General features: G+C 42.0%; 1 protein-coding gene across 1 annotated transcript in view; it reads left to right on the top strand.

Annotated features, from left to right (window-relative positions):
- The window catches only part of SLC25A26 (solute carrier family 25 member 26), a 133,803-nt gene that overhangs the window by 23,890 nt on the left and 87,251 nt on the right, over positions 1-22,662 (top strand). Inside the window, exons 4-5 of the mRNA XM_043986777.1 lie at positions 5,174-5,278; positions 6,828-6,875. Of these exons, the coding sequence (XP_043842712.1) occupies positions 5,174-5,278; positions 6,828-6,875 (153 nt within the window). The remainder of the gene's footprint in view (positions 1-5,173; positions 5,279-6,827; positions 6,876-22,662) is intronic.

Below are 22,662 nucleotides of genomic sequence, written 5' to 3'. Positions count from 1 at the left end.
CAGAAGGAGTATGCAAAGGATAATTGGTACAGAATACTATGTGACCAAAGTAAAATACAAAAATACCTCTCTTTTCTAAAATCTACTTAGAGCGTGCTGTTAAGAGAGTTGTTGCCCGCCCCTTGAGGCTTATTCTACAAAGGAAAAGGCATGTTATGTTCCTAATCAGATTACTTTTTGATTGAATATGCAAAATATAATTATTAAAAATAATCCTGTTGAAATCTTGGATTATTTTTTGGCCTGGACCGGTAATTATATTGATATAGGAGACTCCAACCTAAATCTCCCTCCATCAGTGTAGATTAATGCCTGCCCTGTAATTTAGTTGTAGAGAGTTGTTTGGTACGTTGAAAATCTTAAGTGGCCCGGCCAGGGTCACACCGCTGAGATGTGTCAGAAGTGGGATTTGAATCAAGGTCTTCCAGCTCTCTACTCTTCTCAAAGCTGGCTCTGGAGTCACTATACCGTGCTGCCAGGAAAGGATTATCTGTATTACTGTTTTGTCGTACTAGTGATGTAGGATATATGTTATATGTATGTGCATAGATAGTTATCATGATAAAGTATGTACATTCTGTATGTCGTATATGCCCATAATGAAAAGAACACAGAAAAGAGCCAGTTTCTATTTTGTGTTCTTACATAAGTAGGAAGAGTGACCTTGGGCGGGTCATTGAACTTCTTTGTGTCTCCGATTCCTTGTGGCAACATCACCCGACTGTCACTTTCAAAGGAATATTGTAGAAGCAAGTGATTCTTGAGTTACCAGAGTGCTAGATCCAAGGACTCCTCAGTAGATAAGAGTTCATCTAGATTTTAGCCACACTTTTGGCATAGCCACCCATGCTATTCTTATGGACAAATCAGAAAGATGGGAGCTAGGCAATAGAAGAGGTAGGTAGACTGGGAGTTGGTTGAATGCTTAGACCCAAAGAGTAACTATTAATGGTGTGGAACTAATTTAGAAGGGGGTTCTAGAGCCAACATTTCCAAAGGTCTGTGCTTGGCTTTGTGATCTTAAAATTATGATTACTGGTTTAGATAAAGATATAGATGACATGCTTATCTCATTTGCAGATCAAACAAAATTAGGATGACAAATTGAACAACAAAATCAGAATCAAGAGGTCTTGATAGGCTAGACTATTGCACCAAATCTAACTCAATAAATTTGAATCTGATTGGATTTTAAAAATCAATTTCACAAATCAATTTTAAAATTGAGGGAATCGTGGCTAGACAGCAGTTCACCTGTAAGAGATTGGGGGGGTTTGGGGAAACTGAAAGCTTAACGTGAATCAACAGCGTGATAAGGGAGCCCCCAAAGCCAGTACCTTTTTAAGCTCATGTTTATAGGTAACACTAGGGTTAGGCCTGGGTGGCACATTTTAGAAAGGATGTTGATGTGCTGGGGTGCAGCCTAAAAGGGGCCAGGTCGGTGAAGAACCTTGAGATTATGCCACATTGCCACATTGGGTGAAGGAATTTAGGATGTTTATAGCCTGGAGAAGAGAAAATTGGGGGAGGGGGACAGAGATTATGGATAGTCTCAGTGTTTTCTGGTGTTTCAAGAAGGATTGTCCTGCGGAAGAGGGGCTAAAACTTGGTGCTGTGGAGGGAAGTCGCCTTGAAGCTTGGCCTAGGGAAAACTTCCTATCAGCTAATGCTGTGCAGAGATACAATGATACAGAGATAACGCCTTTGGGCGTTGTGAGTTTTCCTTGCCCCCGTGCACCTTGTAGAGGTCTTTGAGCAAGGGCTGGATCACTTGTCTCTTGCCTGGTAAAAGGGAATGGAGTTGGGCTTGTCGCCTTTTGCCCTCCCTTCTAACCCTGACATCTGATTATGATTCTACAATTCTTTAGAGAAGGGTCATCAAAAATAGGTGATATTTTTGTGAATTATTCCAAATCGTTTGGGGAAAAAGATATGGTATTTTATCATCTGAAATGCCCTGAAGATTGGCACAACTCAAAGCAGTAGGAAACCTGTTGGAAGTGCACCTCTCGGCCTGATGGTGAAGAAGCCAATAATTTCAAACCTGTCCTCTGATTTATCCTCATCTGAGAAATCAGGCAGTTTGCTTTCTGGGGTTTTCCCCCTCTTTGTAATCCCTACAGTTTCTTGATAGCTGTTTTCTGATTAGCAGCCTATTTGTCCATTTTATGAACAAAAGAAAGCTTGGCACATGCAACCAGTGACAGCGAATTCTCCTCTTTTTGAAAAAATCGCTACTGAAGTCCATGAAAATAATTTATCTGTTCTGTTATTTACCAGTGTTTCAGATGTACAATTCCATCACAGTAGAGGTAGTTTGAGTAATCCTAACAAAAGGAAATAAAGATTGACTCAATGATAAACAAATAAGGACGCTTGTGTTTCTTTCTAGAAAGTTCTAAGTTTCTTTTATTTTCGTAGAATTTAACATATAATAAGGTCTTAGGATAGTGGCATTTTCATTAGACCCATCTGGATGCTTCCCCCAGAGGGGCCCAGATCCTTTGAGCGAAGAGGGTTCTGAAGAATGCATTTACCGATAGACCCACAGATGACATTACCGTTATTTCCTTTCATAGAATTCTAGTGCTATAACATGTTTTTGTTCTTGTGCAGTGAAATATTCCCTTGTAGCTCAAATTCAAATCTAAGAAAGATCAGAGTTAATAGAAAACAAAATGGAAGGCGCTGAAGGTATCTGGAGAAAATAGATAGAGGCGTTGCTTTGTAGCTTCTCTCTTAGGCCAGAATTGCAGCACCCTAGAAGTCAGGAAGCCATGCTGGGGGCTTTGGACCCCTTTGCTTGGTTATATTGTTTTTCATCTGAGAACCTTTTTAAAGATTTCCTTCTGCCTCTGTTTTTTTAAGGAATAAAAACCTAATGTAAGGACATGGAAGGTTATGAAGCATGAAGTTCTATAAATATTTATGCCAAACCACTAAAGTCGACAATTCCTATTTTCTTGACATATTGGGGTCATTCGTCACTTTTGACCCTTAGAATTGAAAAGTACATGGTGTTGTACCTTTCTGAGAATGGATTTGAGTTATCAGGAGCTGCCTTGTTAGGTTCATAGGAGTTTCAGCAGACCTGATTTCTTATTATAGTTATTAATAGGAGCTTTAAAGTTTATACGTTATCAAAAGTAAGGTCATTGCAGGCTCTTATGGTTATTCTTACTTTGGCCATATTGTGATAAGCTATTTAATCTTAGTGTGCTTTTTTTTATCATTGTTGTACACATGCCTCTTCTAAGTGTAACAACTATAGGAAAATCACTATTTGGAATTTGGTCTTTAGCATCAATGCCTTGGCCTGTTGTTATTGTTTCATATCAATTAAGATGTATTGTTCTTAGGGGGCAGCTAGGTGGCGCAGTGGATAAAGCATTGGCCCTGGATTCAGGAGGACCTGAGTTCAAATTTGGCCTCAGACACTTGACACGTACTAGCCATGTGACCCTGGGCAAGTCATTTAACCCTCATTGCCCTGCAAAAAAAAAAAAAAAAAAGATATATTGTTCTTGAGTGGTCGCTGCCACGATTTTAACATTGGTTTGATTATATCAGGTTTAGGAATTTTGGATGACTGCTTAAATCGTTCTTTCTGGGTGCCATCTTGATATTTAGACTTTTCTCCTCTTAGATAAAAGGAGTCATTTTATTGCGTTTCAATCAGACTTTTGCCGGTTACTCATTCTCAAAGAGGATCAATGACATCACCAGGTGTTAGGACAGACTTCCTAATGACTTCAGCGGTCTAAAATTTGAGGGGCTGCCTTGGGAGGCGGGAGCATCTTTTGTGTCTCTAGAGGTGTTGAAGCAGTGGCCGAATGAGCACTTGTCTGACATATTGTGCAGAGAATTCCTGTTGAGATACAAGTAGGACCAGACAGCCTCTCATCTCCCTTGTACCCTGATATGCCCTTGCCCTGTCAGGCTTATTCTCCCTCCAGTCCATGGGCCTTTGTCTGCCTTCATTTCTTCCTCAGCCTGTAGACTAAAAGTTGCCTTTCTTTAAGGGCCTGGGAAAAGAGAATAACCCCCTTAATTATTTAGGGAAGGTTTGTAGCTTGTACTTGGGCAGGCCAGGAAGACTGTAAGGCAGTGGGGGATTTTCTCCAGGCTCAAGCTGAGTTTTTGGTCCTAAACTCTTAGAACATCTAGGCTTTTGGTGACTATATTTTCTAAACCAAAAAATGAGACATAGGGTGTGACCAGTGGGGTTTTTTTCTTCTGTAAATCCTCATTAATAGAGCTTTCTCTCCCCATTTCTCTCTCCTCTCCCTCTCTCTTCCCCCTCCCCCCCATCATTGTGTCATAACATTAAGAAATAAAATACCTGGAAGTAATTTGTTTTTAGCAGGCTCTAGTATGTATGCTTTTGCTACCTTCAGAAGTCTTTTTTGTTTGGTTAGTTGGTTCTGTTAAGCTTCTCAGTCCTTTGAAAATGTGTGAATAACTGCTAATATTTGAGGATATGATGTTTTATTTTTATTTCCAGCATGAAATTGTTTTCTTTTATAGAACATATGTGTCCACGTTCTCTATTATAGATTGTTGTTATAACTTCTAAGAAAAGGCACCTTTGTGATCCAGTATTCTAGATTTAGCTTTTGTTTGTTTGGGGCATAGGGGACAGAGCTGTGATTTCATTGGCAGAGGGGAATTCTGGAGGAGGAAACTCCCCCAAGTAGTACATGGTGTCACTTATTCCCAAACTTAGTCTTAGGGGGTTGCCCTGAGCAGAGCTGACAGATAGGCACTTTGTGGGTACCCAGTCCCCAGGTGCAGCTGATTAAAATGTAACAGGGAAATGCTTTAAATAAAAATACATCACAACATAGAGAATGGTCATTTGTGGTTTTCTAAGTCTGCATGCAGCCAGATGTCAGTATTTGCCTTTGTTCCCACTGTTCTAAAGGAGTGAGAGGTTAAATCCCTTGCCCATGGTCACCATCAGCATATATCCAAGATGGGACTGGAATCTAGGCCTTCTTGACTCAAAGACCAGCTCTTCTCCTGTTGTAACACATGAGCACCCACTAAATGCTTGTTGAATGAATGAAATGTGTCTTTTTGTCATGTGATGATCATCTCCCTTTTTTGTGTGGGTGGTTAATACAAATTTCTTGAGAAAAAATTTTACATAGGTGCATAATTTTTTTTTTAGGTGGCCTGTTTAATCCGTGTTCCTTCAGAAGTTGTAAAACAGAGGGCACAGGTGTCTTCTGCTTCTGGGACATTTCAGATTTTTTCCAACATCCTGTACCAAGAGGTAAGATCTGCTTTTGGACTATGATTTCTCTGAATGCAGTATAGAGAGGCGCTTGGCAGCTTGGTGACTCTTAGTGAAGCCCGAGTTCCCTGTAGATCTTTCTTTCCTCTACATACCTTTAGTAGGTTCCACATCATGAAACTTGAAATCTTCTGGTTAGTGGCTGCACTTGACAGCTGGGGAAATGGCAAAACCGTAGTAGAGATGGCAACAGCACCCGAACAAGGAAGTTGTTTTATGCATTGTGCCTCTATTACCAGTTCATGCCCAACCTTAAATTAGACATTTGTTCTTAAAAAAAAAATTATCGATGCCTTTTGTTTTTACCCCACAATCAGCTACTGATATGCGGCTACCCCCGCCACTGAATTTCCTCCTTTTAATAAAGAAAATTGTTAAGGAGAGACAGCTGGCAAAATGGCCTGTCTGATAGTGTATGCAGGCTTCCATTCCCGTACCACCCCACCTCTCCAGTGAGGGGAGGAATGTTCCCTTATTTTAATTTATTCTTCTTTTTTCTTTTTTTTTTTGGGGGGGGGGAGTGGGCCAGTGGGGGTTAAGTGACTTGCCCAGAGTCACACAGCTAGTAAATGTCAAGTGTCTGAGGCTGGATTTGAATTCAGGTCCTCCTGAATCCAAGGCCAGTGCTTTATCCACTGTGCCACCTAGCTGTCCCATTTTAATTCATTCTTACCCATAGCAAGGCTAGGGGATATTTAGTACATGCATTACACTTCAGAGCACCTGGACTTGCAGGGTTCGTGCATATATGGCCATCAAAACAGTGTCATCACGTTGGGATGGTCCTCTGTGCAGTGTCTCTGATAGTCTACATGACAACTCTGAACAGACAATTGAAGTAGAAATTTCTAGGAGTCCAAGAAAGGATATTTTCTAATTGAAATGCTAAGGGCATTATTTAGAAAAGAAGTGATTATTGGCATTGGCTTCTCACCTCAGGAAGGGGACAAAGAGTTTTTAATTACAGAAATAAAGATGTCCATCAGAGAGCTTGTGCTACCTCCCATAGATGGCAGAACAGGGAAGTCAGGACTCCTCCGGGGAAGGCTGTGTTTAATCATTACATTAAGGGGAGATTATTAAGTCATGCATTTGTGTGCCATCTTCTGTCCCAAACTGGGGGGTATAATTTCATTTTTATACGAATGAAAAATTGCTACCCTGTGAGTATTTACGTTTGGAAATGTTTCTATTTTAAAGTCTCTCAAGTGTTCCTTCCAGTAATGACCCACAGAGAAGAGGAAATGTAAAATAACAGAAACAAGGATAGGAGTTTGTACAGTCGGGTGATGTTGCCAGAAAAGCTCCCATTTTAATGGGAGTTAACCTAACCTGGGAAGAGGCTCCACCGTAGGGATCCTCAGAGGTAGAGACCCAGCCACGTCCTCTCTAGGGGGCTTCTCTTCTGTAGGTTTTAGTGCTCAATGCTGGGAGCGGGTAAAACCACGGGACATGGAGTATTGTTTGAAGATGGTCTTTGCTAACAGAATTTCCTTTTCCTGAAAGCCTTTCCATGTCTTTGTTACAGGGCATCCAGGGATTATATCGCGGTTATAAAAGCACTGTTTTAAGAGAGGTAAACCACTTCTCATTTTTCTGTTTTAAAATATGATCAGAGGCTGCAACAATCTGACGATGCTTTGTTCAGTAAAGCTACGAATATGGCTTTTTGATGCTTGGTAACTAGTCTTTTTGCCAACCTTTAGTCCGGTTCCCAGGACAGCTGGTTCTTGTGTGATAATAATGGTGGTGATGCCGATGCTGATGACAACGTTTCCTTGGAAGTCTCTTTCGGCATTGTGGAACACTTTTCCCTCTGTTGTCTCATTCGGTCTTCAGAACAGGCCTCTAAGGTGGGCAGGGTAGATGCTACGATAATTCTTCACCGGATAGAAAAGCTTGAGGCTCAGGGAGGTTTGGGCGGCTGATTAATTAGCGTCATACAGATCTGGACCCAGAACTCGGGTCTTTTGGTTCCTAACCCTTTGTGACAGGTCATGTGGTGTCCTTTCATCCTAAGAGCAAGTTTTGGTTGGAAAGCAGCATAATCAAATATTAAGAAAGGGACTGTCTTCGTGTAACCACTGCATTCAGAGTGGGTGATTTTTTTTTTTAACATTTCCATTTATTATTTATTTGGGGCATTCTTTACTTTTTAAATGAGTTTTAAATTCTCTACATCTCACCCCTCCCCAGCGCACTGAGAAGGCAAGCAATGTGATATCAAGTATACATATAAAATCATTCAAAACATATTTCCACATTAGCCATATTTTTTAAAATCAAGGAAAATGAAGAAAGTGAGAAAATTATACTTAGTTTGCATTCAGAGTTCTCCAGTTCTCTCTCTAGAGGTGGATTACATTTTTTCATCAGGAGTCCTTTGGAATTGTCTTGAATCATTGTACTGATCAGAGTAGCCAAGGATTTCACAATTGATCCTCATTACAACATTTGCTGTTCCTGCACACAATGATCTCCTGGTTCTGCTCACTTCGCATCAGTTCATACAGTGCTTGCCATGTTTTTCTGAAACCATCCCCCTTGTCATTTCTTATAGTACAATAGTATTCCATCACAATCATATGCCACAATTTGTTCAGCCATTCCCCAGTTGAGCATCCCCTCGGTTTCTAATTCTTTACCACCACAAAAAGAGCTGCTATAAATATTGTTCTATATGTGGGTCCTTTTCTCTTTTCTTTCATCTCTTTGGGATACAGACCTAGTAGTGGTATTGCTGGGTCAAAGGGTATTCATAGTTTTATAGCCCTTTGGGCCTCTTTCCAGATTGTTCTCCAGAATGGTTGAGCCAATTCATTACTCAACCAGAAGTTCATTAATATACTTTTTTTCCTTCGTCCCCTCCAGCATTTGTCATTTCTGATAAATGTAAGGTAGTAGCTCAAAGCTGTTTTAATTTGCATCAGTAGTGATTTAAAGCATTTTTTCATATGACTGTAGGTAGCTTTGATTTCCAGAAAGGGTGATCCCTTATCTCATATACTGCTGTAAAATTTACATAGTTTTCAGTTATTCATTCTCATTTGGGGCTCACAACAACCCCAGTAGGATGGTATTAGGAAGAAACAGAGTCTTAGAGAAAATTAACCTGTCCAAGGTCACCTAGTAAATGGGAATATTGGAATTGAATGAAGGACTCTTGACTCAGCCTCTCAGGGGTTCTTCCAAAAAGAGTCTAGGTTAGAGATGAGAGATCATCTGATAATTTGGGGGCAAGATGTCAAGTAATAGAAGTAACAAAGTATATTGGAGATCGCACTGGGCTTCAAATCAGAAGACACCCAAATTTGGATCACAGCTTTGTGACTTACTAGTTACCAAATTCTGGGACAGTTCACTTGATTTCTCTGGGCCACACAGGGTAATCTGAAAGGGCCTTTCTATCTCTAAATTTAATGAACCACAATTACCTTTAAAGACGATATTTATACACAATTAATAATTTAAAGGAACTCACAAAAAGCAAACATTATGATTCTCCATGACAATATATACAAACTTTTTCCTCTTAATAAAAGAAACATAAAGCTTCATGACTTATAAGTAGATACTCAAGGAAACAATTTTTATGTCTCAGATGAGCCCATTTTAAAGATTAAAAATTCAATTTCAAGTCACATCAATGGGAAAATGCCTTCTAGTGCCAAGAACTGTGCTTGATGCTACACATTCCCTGCCTTCAAGGGACTCAGATTCTGCTGTGGGAAACAACATGGACACAACTAAGTAAATACAACATGTAGTAGAGGAAATACAAAGTCATTTGGGGGTCAGGAGGAGATGAGCACCAACAGCTGGGCCAATCAGGAAAGGCTTCCTGAAGAGGTGGCACCTAGCCCAGGCTCTGAAGGATGGCCCAGGATTCTGGGAGGGAGGGGCGAAGAGGGAGAGAATTCCAGGCTTAAGAAGCAGCTTCTGCCAAAGCTCAGAGGCTTTGGGGAGATGGAAAGGGATCAGGAAACAGGCCTGGATGGCTGGGACAGATTGCATGAGGGTACAATCAGGAGAGAAAGAGGAGCGGCATGATCTCGTACTTGAAATGCCAAACCCAAGAGTCTGCCTGTGAGCTAAGCAGCTAGAGGATGAGCAAGTGTCAGGCCCATGCTCTGGAAATGTCGTCCTGGCAGCATCGTGGAGGGGAGGGCCTGGAAGCAGGGAGGCAAGAGATAAGAAGGGCCCCAGTTGGGCCGTGCGACTGGCCGTGGGTGGGACCAAAAAGCTCAGGGCAATTGGTGCCCTCTGGGTGGTCTCCATTTGGGAATGTTCCTGATTTAAAGCAGCTCATGTACTCTTTGCAAGTCTGATGAGAAAACCTGGGCAGAGTGGCATCCTCCACAGAAAAGGGAAAACAAGGAAAAGGGCGAGTTTTAGGGAGAAAAGCTGAGCCCTTTTTGAGTTCCCGTGAATCTGAGTAGCCACTTGGTGATACAGGATGGCCGCTCGGGAGCCAGGTGAGGGCTGGATGCCTACATTAGGGAGTCATCTGCGTAGAGATGGTTACTGACCCATGGGAGCTGATAAGATCACCAAGAAAGAGAAGATTAAAAGGCCCAGGACAGCTTTGACTCATTGGGGTCAGGGAATGGTTGACCCCAGTGAAAGAGACTGAGAAGAAATGGTCAGACAAGAAAACCCAGAGAAGCAGGAGTAGGAGGAGTGGGGAGATGGTCCAGTGCCCAAAACCCCAGAAAGGGCAAGAAGGGAAACTGAGAGCCGACTCTGGACTTTCACAGTCAGATGAGAAAAAAGCCCAGAAGTGAGTGATGCAAAGGAGGCAGAGGATCATTTGACTGAAGATGGGCTGCCAGCTATAGGGGAGGTAGGAGGAACTAGTGAAGAATGGGAGAGGAAAAACAGATTGGGGGGGGGGGGGCGGGGGAACGGACATGGGCACACTCGTAGGTAGCAAGGAAGAAATATCAAATGATTTGAATATGAGGTTATTATGCTAGTTAAGTCCAGCTACATTAATGTTTTAATATGAATGGTTTTGAGATTGTTTATCTGTCCAATTTCTTTCCTGTTTAGCTTTCATTTGGGCACATAATGCTATTTATTGTACATTACTTCTTGAAGACGTCAGGTTGTAATATAATTTGCCAGTGGCTACTGTTTTAAGGGCCCCACAAATAAGAATAGAAGCCTTTATTTTCTAAATCTCTGCTTTGTAACCCAGGTTATTTTATATTTAGGATTCCTTTGAGGCAGAAACATTTTCATTTATCAACTTTATTGTCATTGATCTAAATGAAAACCATTTTTATGCATTTACAGAAGCAAATTAACTTGTATAAAAGCAGAACACTTAGGCAGAGCTTTTGCTTTGTTTGATCTTGAAGCGTTGTATTCTTCACACTATCCAAAAATATTTTGCGCGTCATTTTAAAGCAGAGTTTTTGAAAGAGTTGCATTAGAAACAATATTGAATTAACTAGTGCTGGCAAAGGCCTTTGAAGAACTGTTTTTAAGGAAATTGAATGCCTCAAAATTAGTTATTTGTGGGGGAAATGACACCTGCCTTTCAGAAACATAACTCCTACCATAGTTTCGTTCTGTACTCATTTTCTGGCTCACTAAACATGCGTTATTTACTCCGATTTCATCTTGATGCAGGGGGGAAAAGAGGACAACAAGCCTTTTTTATTTCTTTGAGAGGCTCTGAATAAATGAATATATTTACATGCCACCAAATACTGATTTTGCATGCAAACAAATAGATAAAACACATGGTTACAACAGGATGCTATTCTCCTTAAAATTTGTTGTGACATATGTCAAGCTAGTAATTAATTTCTAGGCTGCTATCTTAGCAGACTCTCTGACCCTGCTGAGATAACTTTGTTTACTCAAAATGGCACGGCTTTGTTGGGAATTTAATTGGGGTCTTCTGCGTTATATGTATTCATAAAAGAACCTTCAGAACTGATTTCTGTTGAAATATTGCCTTCCTAGAGGCTCTTTCTGATAGAATCAGAAGCGAATTATTACTGAATGAAATGTAGTTTCTTTTTCCAAATGAGGAAAATCAGAAGTGATGTGTCTGTTTTAAACAAACATCTTTGCATTGCAACTAGTTTCACTTTTGACATTTTTCTGACACCAGCACACACCCCCTCCTAATGGGAAAGTTTTGGGAACTGCTGGGAAATTTGCACATTTGTTCTAGATGTGTTTTCCCCTTTCAAATGTCAGCTTTGCCTTCCATGAAGCCCTTAGCATGAGCTTGAGACTTGAATTAGTGGATGTGCCCTCCTAGATGCTCAGGAAACTGTGACATCATTGTTTCACAGACTATGCATTGAACCGCGTACTTTATTTAGCCTTTATGACGGCGGAAGTCATTGGATTTATTAACTGGACAAGTAGAACTTCAGGAGATTCTAAGTATAGCTGGCATGTCTTGCTGCTTTTGCTAAATTTTGAAACCTCATCATCCTATTTATACGTTGCTGCACCAAACCCTACCCCTGATGAAATCAAAGATCTTTCGGGTAATTGGCATAATGAGGAGGGGGGTGAGGGGGGTGCAGCTGGAATTGAGGGTTAAGGAAGCCTTTTTCTCCAGATGCATGTGCCTTCATGATTAAATCAGTTCTACCCTGGGCTGTTAGTGAACATGGATGCCCTCTAGTGAGCTTGAAGTCAGCATCTCTAAAATACAAGAGGGCGAACTTTTGGTGGTAGCAAGGAATCCTCAAGCTTATTTTAGAATCGCGACGGTATCAGGAAACCTTTGGGAGCTAGGGAGAATTTGGTTTATGTATGTCCAGACCCCCAGTTGCTGTTGATCCCAGATTGTGGTGTCTAGCTTGGTGGGCTTCTGTGGATGTCTCATTCCCTCCACATCTGGGGGTTTTATGATGAGAACAATTGAAGAACTAAAGTACAGGTAATTATCATTTCAAAGGGCAGTGCTAAGGGGTTGGCTATGCTCCCGAGGCCTCTGCTAGGAAATCTGGGTTGGACAAGAATAGATTAACAAATGTAGTCAGTTTTAGTGCCCCACGCCCTCCTCCTAACCTACTTTCCCTGCCCATCTCTTACCCTTTTAGTCCTCCTCACCCCCAATTGTCTGTAATGTGTAAATTGAATTATATTTTAAAATACTTCGGTCTATTGAGTAATTTCAGGTTCCCTGACCATGATTTAAAAACCAAGCGAGTTTAGTTGTTTGTCACCACAAAAAAGAAACCTACATTAATTCCTCTTTCTATTTCTGTGGTCCGCAGATTGATTCCCCCTGCCCCCACCTTACCACTAGATTAATGAAAAAAGCCCTTCTCCACATCTTTGCACCTGCTTTATTTTCTTTCCCAGCAGGAGTCCACTTAGAATGTGTGATAGGAAATGTCTAGGATTCCAGAGCTAGGGCTGAAAGGGACTTCCCCTTTAATTTACAGATAAACGGAGGTCAAGGGAAATGAAATGCATTTCTCAAGGAAATTCCCAAGATAGGAAATATGAGCCTCTTTATGTGCAGTCTTGGCCCTGTCTCCTGCCTGTCTCTGGATGCTCATCCCCTTGGCTTCCTCTTCACTATCTCTTAATCTTCTCCCTACTTCTGTACTGCCTGGGGACATGTCCTGTTCTCCCCGTCCTTAAAAATCCCCATCCCCGAAGGCTAGCAGTGCTTCCTTATCTCCCTTCCCTTTCTTGCTTGCCGGGACTTCCTCACCTCCTCAGGTCATTACTGTCTGGCCTCTGATCTCAATACTTGCCTGAAACTGCTCCTTTCCAGGCTAACCTGGGGCGTTTACTCATTTCTTCTTCTTCTTGGCCTTCTTCCGCTTTGGGTGATGCGGCCCACTCTCCTCCTGACTCTGCCCCATTAACTCCTGCAGCAGCATTTCTCTCTCTTGGTTCTCCTTGGGCCTGTGTCATCCCTCAGGGGCTCATCTCCATCGTCTGTCCCTGTCCCCCCCCCTTCCCCCCCCCTTCTCTTTCTCTACCCTGTTCTGTTGATATAAACTCCTGAGGTCTCCAGCATTTGGGGAGCATTTCAATGCAGGTGACACCCAGATCTATGCGCGTCTGGCTCCATTCTTCCTCCTGAACTCCTGTCCTCAGTCGCCTAGATCGCCTACTAGATGTACCTCAGACTAATAGTTTCCAACGTGGAATTCATTCTCTTCCTTCTTCAGCCCCCACCCTCTCACCAGCACCATGCTCACTGGATCAGAACCAAATTCTGCAGGACTGAATCCTTTCACTCCTCACCTTCCGCCCTGGGTCCATGCCCTCCTAATTGGTGGTTGCTTCAGTTGCCCACTGTACCCAGGCCTGGCTTCAGCCAAGTCTGGATCTTTGGCCATCTTACCAGTTGTCACCCCATGGTGACCTTCCCTCCCATCCCTCTTACTCCCTTCTCCAGGAAGAATGTCAGTCTACTCCCCTAGAGGCTCTCGGCCTCTCTCTGTACCTTTCCAAACCACTCCCTGTACGTATTCTATTTCCTCTTCTGGAGTCTAATTTAATTGGGAGCTATGCCTAACATGTTACACATATCCTTTGACCCAGCAATACCACTACTATGCTTCTACTCCCAGGGTGATCAAAGAAGGAGGGAAAACGGATGCAGGCAACAACATAGTAGCTCTTTTGTTAGAGCAAAGAACTGTGAATAAAAGGAGTGGGCCACAATTGGAAGGTGGGTGATTAATGGTGGATGAGATGTGACTATAATGGAGTATTATTGCCCCATAAGAAATGACAGGAGTGATAGTTTCAGAGAAATCTAGGGAAACAGACGAAGTGAGCAGAATGAGGAGAACGAATTATTCATCAACAAAAACACTGTAAATAAGAAAAAAACCTTTGAAAGATTTAGGAGTTCTGGTCTATGCAATAACCAACCATGACAGCAGAGGACTCCTGATGAAGCCTGGCCTCTTGATAGGGGTGATGGAGGCAAGATACAGAACAAGATGTTCATTTTGGACACGGCAAAAGTGTCAGGTTTTGTTGTGTAACAAAGTGTATTTGCTTCAAGGATTGTGTTTTTCTTGGTGAGGGGGTTGAGGATGAGAGAGGGGAGATAGCAAGAGGGTTGTCCTTACAAAGAAAAAGACAAAGATGTACAGAAGAAAAGAGACATTCAGGAGGAAGCACAATCAACTGGGTTGACTTTGAAAGTGACATGCTGAATATATGATATACTTTTTAAATAGCCAGCTGTCTGTAACAAAGAGGTGTGGGTTTACGTATCCTCATTTTTGATTCTACTTTGCTTGTAGAGATGTTCTCTCCTTTTGGTATTCATTAAATCCAGAAGAGAAGAACAGAATGTAAACTTCTCCAAGTCAGGAACTATCTTTGCTTTTGTATTTCTGTCCCCAGCACCAAGAGCCCTTGATAAATGATTGTCTATCCATCCACCCACCTACCCACCCATCCACCCATCCACCCATCCATCCATCCACCCACCTACCCACCCATCCATCCATCCATCCATCCATCCACCCATTCAGTGTAGCTTGTCACTGGACCCAGGTGATTCTGGACAGTCCCTGTTCTTAGGAAGCTAAGACAGTATTTTACATACATAGAGAAGGTGCTTTAAAGGCTGTCTTGTCATGAGAAGCCAAGATACACTGGTTAGTAGATAGATCCAACAACAATAATAAATAAAAAATACTTAGCTGTGAGTGCTTTTCTCACCACAGCTCTATGAGATCTGTACTGTCAGTGTTAGTGCCCTGAGGACATCCACTCTGCTGCTGTTGGGAAAGTAGGACAAAGGTCTCTGGCCCTCCTTGGTCAGGCTCTTAGAGTTAGGTTTGTCTGGACAGCATTTAGGCATTAGCTCCCTTGGGGATGGAAAGCAATGGAAAGGAATTGTTTTCACTTGGAGAGTAAACAGAACTTGCTGAGTGTCATCCAGAAGCCCAAGGGCTTCCCTGGTGACCTGGCCTTGCTCCACTCCAGGAAAGAGCTCGAATTGTGTGGGGCTGTGGGGGGAGGGGCTGAAAGACCAGTGGGGCACAGCAGAGAGTAGCCCAGGTCACCCACGGACATTACTAGAGGACATGAGTGACACCACAGGGAAGCCATGAGCAGCACTGGAGGAAGCGTTCCATGCCACTCTGAGGATGCCCAAGCTGTCCTGGCTGAGCCTGTTCCTCCATAGGGGACTCTGCCTACAGGGTGCCCTGTGTGTGGCCCCTGCCCCTAGAGGAAAATTTTGCCTTCCTGTCTAGGAGGGTGGAGAACTTTTTTTTAAAAAATAATATTTTTTCCCAGTTACATGTCAAAACAATTTTAAACATTTGGTTTTTTAAAAAATTTTAATTCCAAATTCTCTATTTCTTTCCCATCACCCCTTCCTGAGAAAGTGAGCAGAACACATTTCTATATTAGTCATGTTGTAAAAGAAAATACAGGGGCAGCTAGGTGGTGCAGTGGATAGAGCACCGGCCCTGGAGTCAGGAGGACCTGAGTTCAAATGTGACCTCACACACTTAACACTTAGTAGCTGTGTGACCCTGGGCAAGTCACTTAACCCCCATTGCCTCACCAAAAAAAAAAAAATACAGACCAAAGGAAAAACCCATGAAAAAAATAAAGTGAAAAATACTATATTTCAATCTGCATTTAGGCACCATTAGTTCTTTTTCTAGAGATGGATATCATTTTTCATCATGAGTCCTTGGGAATTGTCTTGGATCATTGTATTTCTGAAAATAGCTAATCATTCACAGTTTGTTATTATACAATATTGCTGTAACTGGGTACAATGTCCTCCTGGTTCTGTTTGTTTCACTTTGTATCAGGCGGTGAGTTTTTCCAAAATCATCCTGCTCTTCATTTCTTTTTTTTTTTTTTTTTTTTGGTGAGGCAGTTGGGGTTAAGTGACTTGCCCAGGGTCACACAGCTACTAAGTGTCAAGTGTCTGAGGCCGGATTTGAACTCAGGTCCTCCTGACTCCAGGGCTGGTGCTCTATCCACTGCGCCACCTAGCTGCCCCCTGCTCTTCATTTCTTACAGCACAATAGTATTTTATTCCACTCTGTGCCGAGGGTAGTGTTTGCATAGTGGATAAACATTGAATATAGAGTCAGGAAGACCTGGGTTCAGATGTGATACTGCCTCAGAATCTCTTGCATCCGTCCTCCTTAGTTTATGTCCTTCATCACCCCTCTCTTGGACCATGACCAATTTCCTAATTGGTTTCCCAGCCTCCAAGCTCTCCTCTAATCCCCACCTGGGAAGCACTCTCTGCTTCCTTCTTCATTCAGTATGTTGTCTTCCCTTGTTAGAGTCTAAGTTCTTGGAGGCAAAGTGCCTGGCTCAGAATGAGCTCTTAACAAATAATTATCATCTGGCCTGACCTGCTTTGTCCTCCACACAGCTGTCCGTTGATATTATTAAAGCACATATAAGATCATGCTCTTTTAATGCTAAAGAAGTTCATTTGGCTCCCCTCTAGTACCTGGGATTAAATACATGTGCCTTGGTCTGACATGGAAGCCTGTAAGGCTCGTCAGACATCATAACTTTCAGCCAAGCAGGTCTACTCACCGTTCCTTTTAGATTCCATTTCCCATCTCCTCTTGTTTATACAGGCTATCCCTGTTCCCAGAAGGCTCTTCCTCATACAGAAGGTGTCTACACATCACACAGTCCCATGTGAGGCCTCTCCTCATTTTCTGATGTTTCCTGTCCTCCCATGCCGTATAATAATCCCCCCCATTCATTTTATATATAGTTTATACTTACTTAGTTGTGTAAATGTAAATCTGGCCCAAACCCTCTATTATCCCCAGTGTATTTTCTGCTTCTGAGTAGAGCTGAAGAGAGTCACAGATCCATGATAACAGGGTCCACTATGAATCTGTGTTATCTCATCTCAACCGAGCCCTCATTAATGCAAAGGCCATAATTCTACTCTTCCTGGATTCCTGTCTAACCCATTCCTGACACTGACTGTTCCAAACCTCTTCTCTGTTCAAGCCTTCCCTCCCACCTCCACAGTGGAGCCCTCCACCTTGTGCTTCTCTGAGAAAACAGAGGCTATGAATGCTTTTCTCCCCTTTGCTATGTCTCACAATGCTTTGACATCATTCATCCTGCTCTCCTCCTTCACTCTAGTCTTTGATCGAGAGGTGGCCCATCTCCTTGTGACCTTTCTCCATCTCCCCCTTTCCTGACAAATTGCCCTTACAACCATACTTTTCTTTTCCTTGTCTTTAGTTCCTTCCTGTCTTCTTCTCTGTTGCCTACAAACACAGAGTCTCCCTCACCCTTAAAAGATACTCTCTAGTGTGATCCTTCCATCCCTTCTTGCTTCTTCCTACCTTTCCCAGCCAAACTCCTTGACAAAAAGCTCATCTTCTCTGTTTTTCATTTGTTTACCTCTCCTCTTGGTGTTCCCTGTGCACGCTGGCTTCCCACCCAATTATTCAAATGAAACTACTCTGCCAGAGTTGCCAGTGATCTCTTAATTGATGAAGATGGTGGCCTTTTCTCAGTCCTCATCCTTCTTGAGCCTCTCTGTGGCATTTGGGGCTGCTGGTTTTCCTCTTCTCCTGGATACTTTCCCTCTCTAGGTCTTCATGACTCTGCTTTCCCTTCATTCTCTTGCTCCATTTGTCTACTGTTCCTTCTTAGTCTTTTCTGCTTGTTCATCATTTGTCTCCCACCACCTGGCTGTTGGGGTACCTCAAGGCTCTGTCCTAGGCATGATGATCTCACTTGAGCTCACATAATTGCTATTACTTTGCTGAGAACTCTTATATTTCATGGATATATTGTATATTTAGCATTTCTTTCCAGCCCTGCATCATGAGTGGAATTGCCTGTAGGACCTATACAACTGGATGTCTCATAGATATCTCATATACTATGTGTCCAAAGCTGAATTTCTTATCTTTTCCCCAAACCCCCTTCTTCTCCAAACTTACCTTTTTCTGTCAAGGACACCATTCTTCTAGCCCCCAGTTGACAACCTGCCTCATCCTTGACTCCTCCCTCTCACCTCATCCATCCAGTCATTTGCTAATCTTGTCATTTCTACCTCTACCAATGGCTCCCTAACTCACATAGCCACTCCTTAGTTCAGGCCCTCATCTCCTGGATGAGCTGTCGTAGTCACCTCTTAATTGCTCTTCTTGCCTCATGTCTCTTCCCTCCCCGATCCATCTTCCATAGGTGCTTTTCCTAAAGTGTAGGCCAGATAAAATATCACCTTCCTGCTCACTGAACTGGACTTGTAGGATCAAATACAGATTCCTCTTTTTGGCATTTAAAACCCTTCACAACCTGGACCCTTCCTTCCCACCCTTAGTACACATTACTCCCCTTCACACATGTTACCATCAAACCACACCAAAACCACACCATCCGTCTATGTGTTCTTCATACCTAGCCTTCCATCTCCCATCCCCAGCCTGGGCTCTGACTGTCCCCTGTCCCTGGACGATTCACCCTCTTCCTCCTCCTCTCTGCCTCTTAGAATCTCTTGTTTCCTTCAAAGCTCCACCTAATCATCTTCTTTTTCCATGAAGCCTTTCCTGCCGTCCTCATCTGGTACTGCCTTCTCTCTAATATTATTTTGTATCTCTCTTCTTCTTCTTTTTTTTTTTTTTTGGTAAGGTAATTGGGGTTAAGTGACTTGCCCAGGGTCACACAGCTAGTAAGTGTTAAGTGTCTGAGGCCGGATTTGAACTCAGGTCCTCCTGACTCCAGGGCTGGTGCTCCAGGGCTGCCCCATTTGTATCTCTCTTTCACGCACCTGTGCATTTACCTGCTGGCTCCCCTACCTAGACTGTAAGCTCCTGCCCCTCCTGCAGAGGGAGTGTTTCATGTCTTTTACTATCCCCAGGGACAAGTTCTCGGCTCATAGTAAGCACTTAATAAGTGCCTGTTGGATGGATGAATGTAGGGTGATCTAGGCAAGTCATTGAGTCTCACTTTGCTCATCTGTAAAATAAAGATTAAAAACAGTGTCTGCTATCACAGCAGTGTTGTGAGACACTGAGGTCCCATGTGTTGTATTCTGCAAAGCTTCAAGTGAAATGTACACCATTGTGGCGATTGTGATTATCCCTCAGCAGACACACTGTAGCTATCTGCTGTTTCTGATCTCAGTGTCTCTTCTTCTGCTATTACTTTTATCTTTTTCCTTTGTAAGTCTCCCTACTGATGAAAGAAATTCTATGGTTTTGGATGAAGATAGAGCAGGCAGGGTTTACACCATCCTGAGGAAGCATTAAGGAGAAGGTGACTGCAGTCATTCCTGTGAATTCTCGAGAGGGAGGGAGTGTCGGGAAGAAGGACTTTATTCTCAATATAACATTCCTCTGAAGGCCTCAAAAGTTGTTTTTTCACATTAGAAAAGTGGTAAAGCACCATACGGTCTTTTGCACAACTCATTTAATTCTGCTGGCAGGGTGGGAAGGTCATTGTAAGTCTCTTTTTTAATGTGAAGTTGATTTTATGTTAACATCTAACACAAATATGTTGAGCTTCATTTAATTCTGATATAATTCATTTTATTAACTATGACCAAATAGAACATCTGTTAAGATTCCATAATGTTAGCTTCATGGGAAAAAAAAAGTTTGGTTTTGGAATTTTTCCATTGTTTTAATGTTTCAGACTTTGAACAGATGTCTTCAGGGGACATTTTAATTAATGGAAATATTATACAAATGAAAATAAAATTTCTTTTAATCACAGAAGCTTAACATAAAATAAATTACTTAATAACCTCCGCATATATTATATTTACCAAGTGATGATATTGCCATAAGATTAAGATATCATTTAAATACAAAACCCCTAAAATTATCACGGTTTCAGATGTGAATTCTGGCCCCTCAGTTGCACATTTTTCTATTCAATAAACAGAAACTTTTTTTTTGGAAGTATAATACAGTTAAAATAATCTGACATGGAAAAAACTCCAACCTTTTAGCTTTTTTGGTGTATTCTTTTCTTTCTGTTTGATTTATTTGAAACCAGCTTTCAATGAATTTTTCTTATTCTTTGCAAAAGTTTTTTTTGAAGTGTTCAGTTTTTTTAAATGTTACGTTTTCCCATTATCTTTCTTGGTAACCACATGATGTTCAGAACACATTAACGTTCATACCCAGAATACACTTGGATTGCAAAGTATTGACTCACTCTATCTTCATTTTCTCTGGCTTTCTGCTTGTCACCCATCTTGGAGTAAAAAGCAAAAAAACTAGGGAGAAGTTAACAGAAATAGGTTATTTTCAGCCAGAAAAGGCTGGTCCTTGGATGACCAACATACTGTGTTCCCAGGTCCATGTTCAAAGTCTTTCGAGCTTGGCATAGGACCTCCTAGAGCTTGTGTCCCTCCACTGATTGGTCAGACATGGTTCTCAAATGTTGGGCCCTTACTGTGGACGGTGTTAGGCAGTTCAGACTCTTTCACCTGCAGAACATGCTTGGTTCTGTTAGCAGGGAAGTAGAGGAGGGCAAGGGGCTACATTTCCATTCTTCTTCCCTTCTTCATTCCCCAGGAATCAGGGTGAAGCATAGAATCACCTTCTTTTAGAGACGTGTCATTTTCTCTCCGTTAGACCTAACCTTTCTTTTGTTGTTGTTGTTGAATTAAATGACTAATTACAATATTTACAAATGACAACCCAGTAATCCACGATATGTGATGAAATACTAAAGCTGCTTTGTCTCCTACATAAATACATTTTCGTTTTTAATGAAATTATGAATAATTCATTTTATTGTAACAGATAAAAGGAGGAAAGTTTTACACACTTGGTCTTTAAAATAAAAATAGATTTTCGAGGGAAGTGAATATTTTATTTAGATGTTTGTTCAATTTTCATAAATAATTAATAATTCTTGTGCATGTACTTTTGTTTTGCGTTAAAGCTAGCCTTTTGGGAAAGGTAAGTAAGTTCTCTCAAGAATTCTGCTTGTATGTATTGGAACATAACAGTTGAATTTTTCAGGAGATAGGAACAAAAAGTGATGGTTCTCCAGTACGAATGTAATAATAACCATCACAATGTTAATCGCTAACATATAGATAGTACTTACTGTGTCCCCTGCACTGAGCTCTAAGCACTTTATACCTATCCTCTTGTTTGAGCCTCCCAACAACCCTGGGAAGTATGTACCATCTAAATTTCCTCTGGGACAGAAATCAGAGCATCCTAGATCCAGATCTAGAAAAAGGCGTAGAAGCCGTGGAGTCCAATCACCTCATTTCCAGGTCAGGGAGCCCAGGCCTGACAGTAGTAAGTGTCAGAAGCAGAGTTTGGAGGTCATTTTCTGGCTCTGGGACTCTTTGCATCACGCGGCCTCCATTCTGATGTTGCTTAAAGGTTCTGAAAGATTACCAAGACACGGTAACATGAATAGAGGTACACCTATATTTTTGTAACTTTCTAGTGGCACATTGATTAAGCATTCTAGGGAATATTCTTGAATCTTGAGGTGTAAGGTGGAGAACTAAAAGTGAAAGTTTCAAAACAGACATTTTATTTAGGACAATTAATATTTACTTATTTGAGGAAAAGTTAGAAACAAATGCAGGTTTTCCTTTTTACTGCCCCTCGCAATGTGATTAGTTCTTCCAGAATATGACTCTTGGTGAAATGGTGTTGCTGGAGGTGGTTAGTCCTCTAGTAGTAATGCTACAAACAGGAGATATATTCCTGGCTGGCCAAAATTCAGACTATAAAAACAGAAAGTAGGTATTTGGAGACTGTATCATTTTTATAATGGAGATACTATTTTCCTGTTCCTCTGCCCCAGAACTTAGAGATGCCTTCTTGGGTATGTCAGTGAAAGAGGAATCTTGACTCACAAGTCCTGTCTGTGGCATGGGAGGAAAGGGGATGCTAAAGGCGCAGAGCCCATCACACCCCCACCGCTGCCTTGTCGGCTGTTTCATAGGCATCCCCCAGGCCAGCTATTGCGCCAGGGGAGGAGATGCGTTTGACCTTGGCTGGCAAACGTTTTATCATTGACCAACTTCACTGTTGTTCTCCAGCAAGCAAAGGATTCTCCAGCCTCCCGATTGCCTTCATAGCAGGGATTTGAGCAACTCAAGGGGGCATTTTGCCATAATGTGTTTTAAAATGAATTGTAACTGGTTGGCTTTTTATGCTTACTTATGCTTACGTTATGTTTAGTTGGAGACAGTACCACAGATGTCATTCAAGCTTATTGTCATGGCCACCTCTGCACATCCCCCAGGGGTTCATCAGCTAGACGGTGGGTCTTGAGTCCACATCCCTGCATGGGACAGCCCATGACCGTCAGATGTACACTCTCCTCCTCGCCAGTAGACCCTTGATGGATATTAATCAGTACATTCAGGTGATGCCTTTATTTCCCTTCATGAC

The sequence above is a fragment of the Dromiciops gliroides genome, chromosome 1 (genome assembly GCF_019393635.1).
Source record: "Dromiciops gliroides isolate mDroGli1 chromosome 1, mDroGli1.pri, whole genome shotgun sequence".
Classification (NCBI taxonomy): domain Eukaryota; kingdom Metazoa; phylum Chordata; class Mammalia; order Microbiotheria; family Microbiotheriidae; genus Dromiciops; species Dromiciops gliroides.
This window is presented reverse-complemented; position numbering and strand designations above follow the sequence as displayed.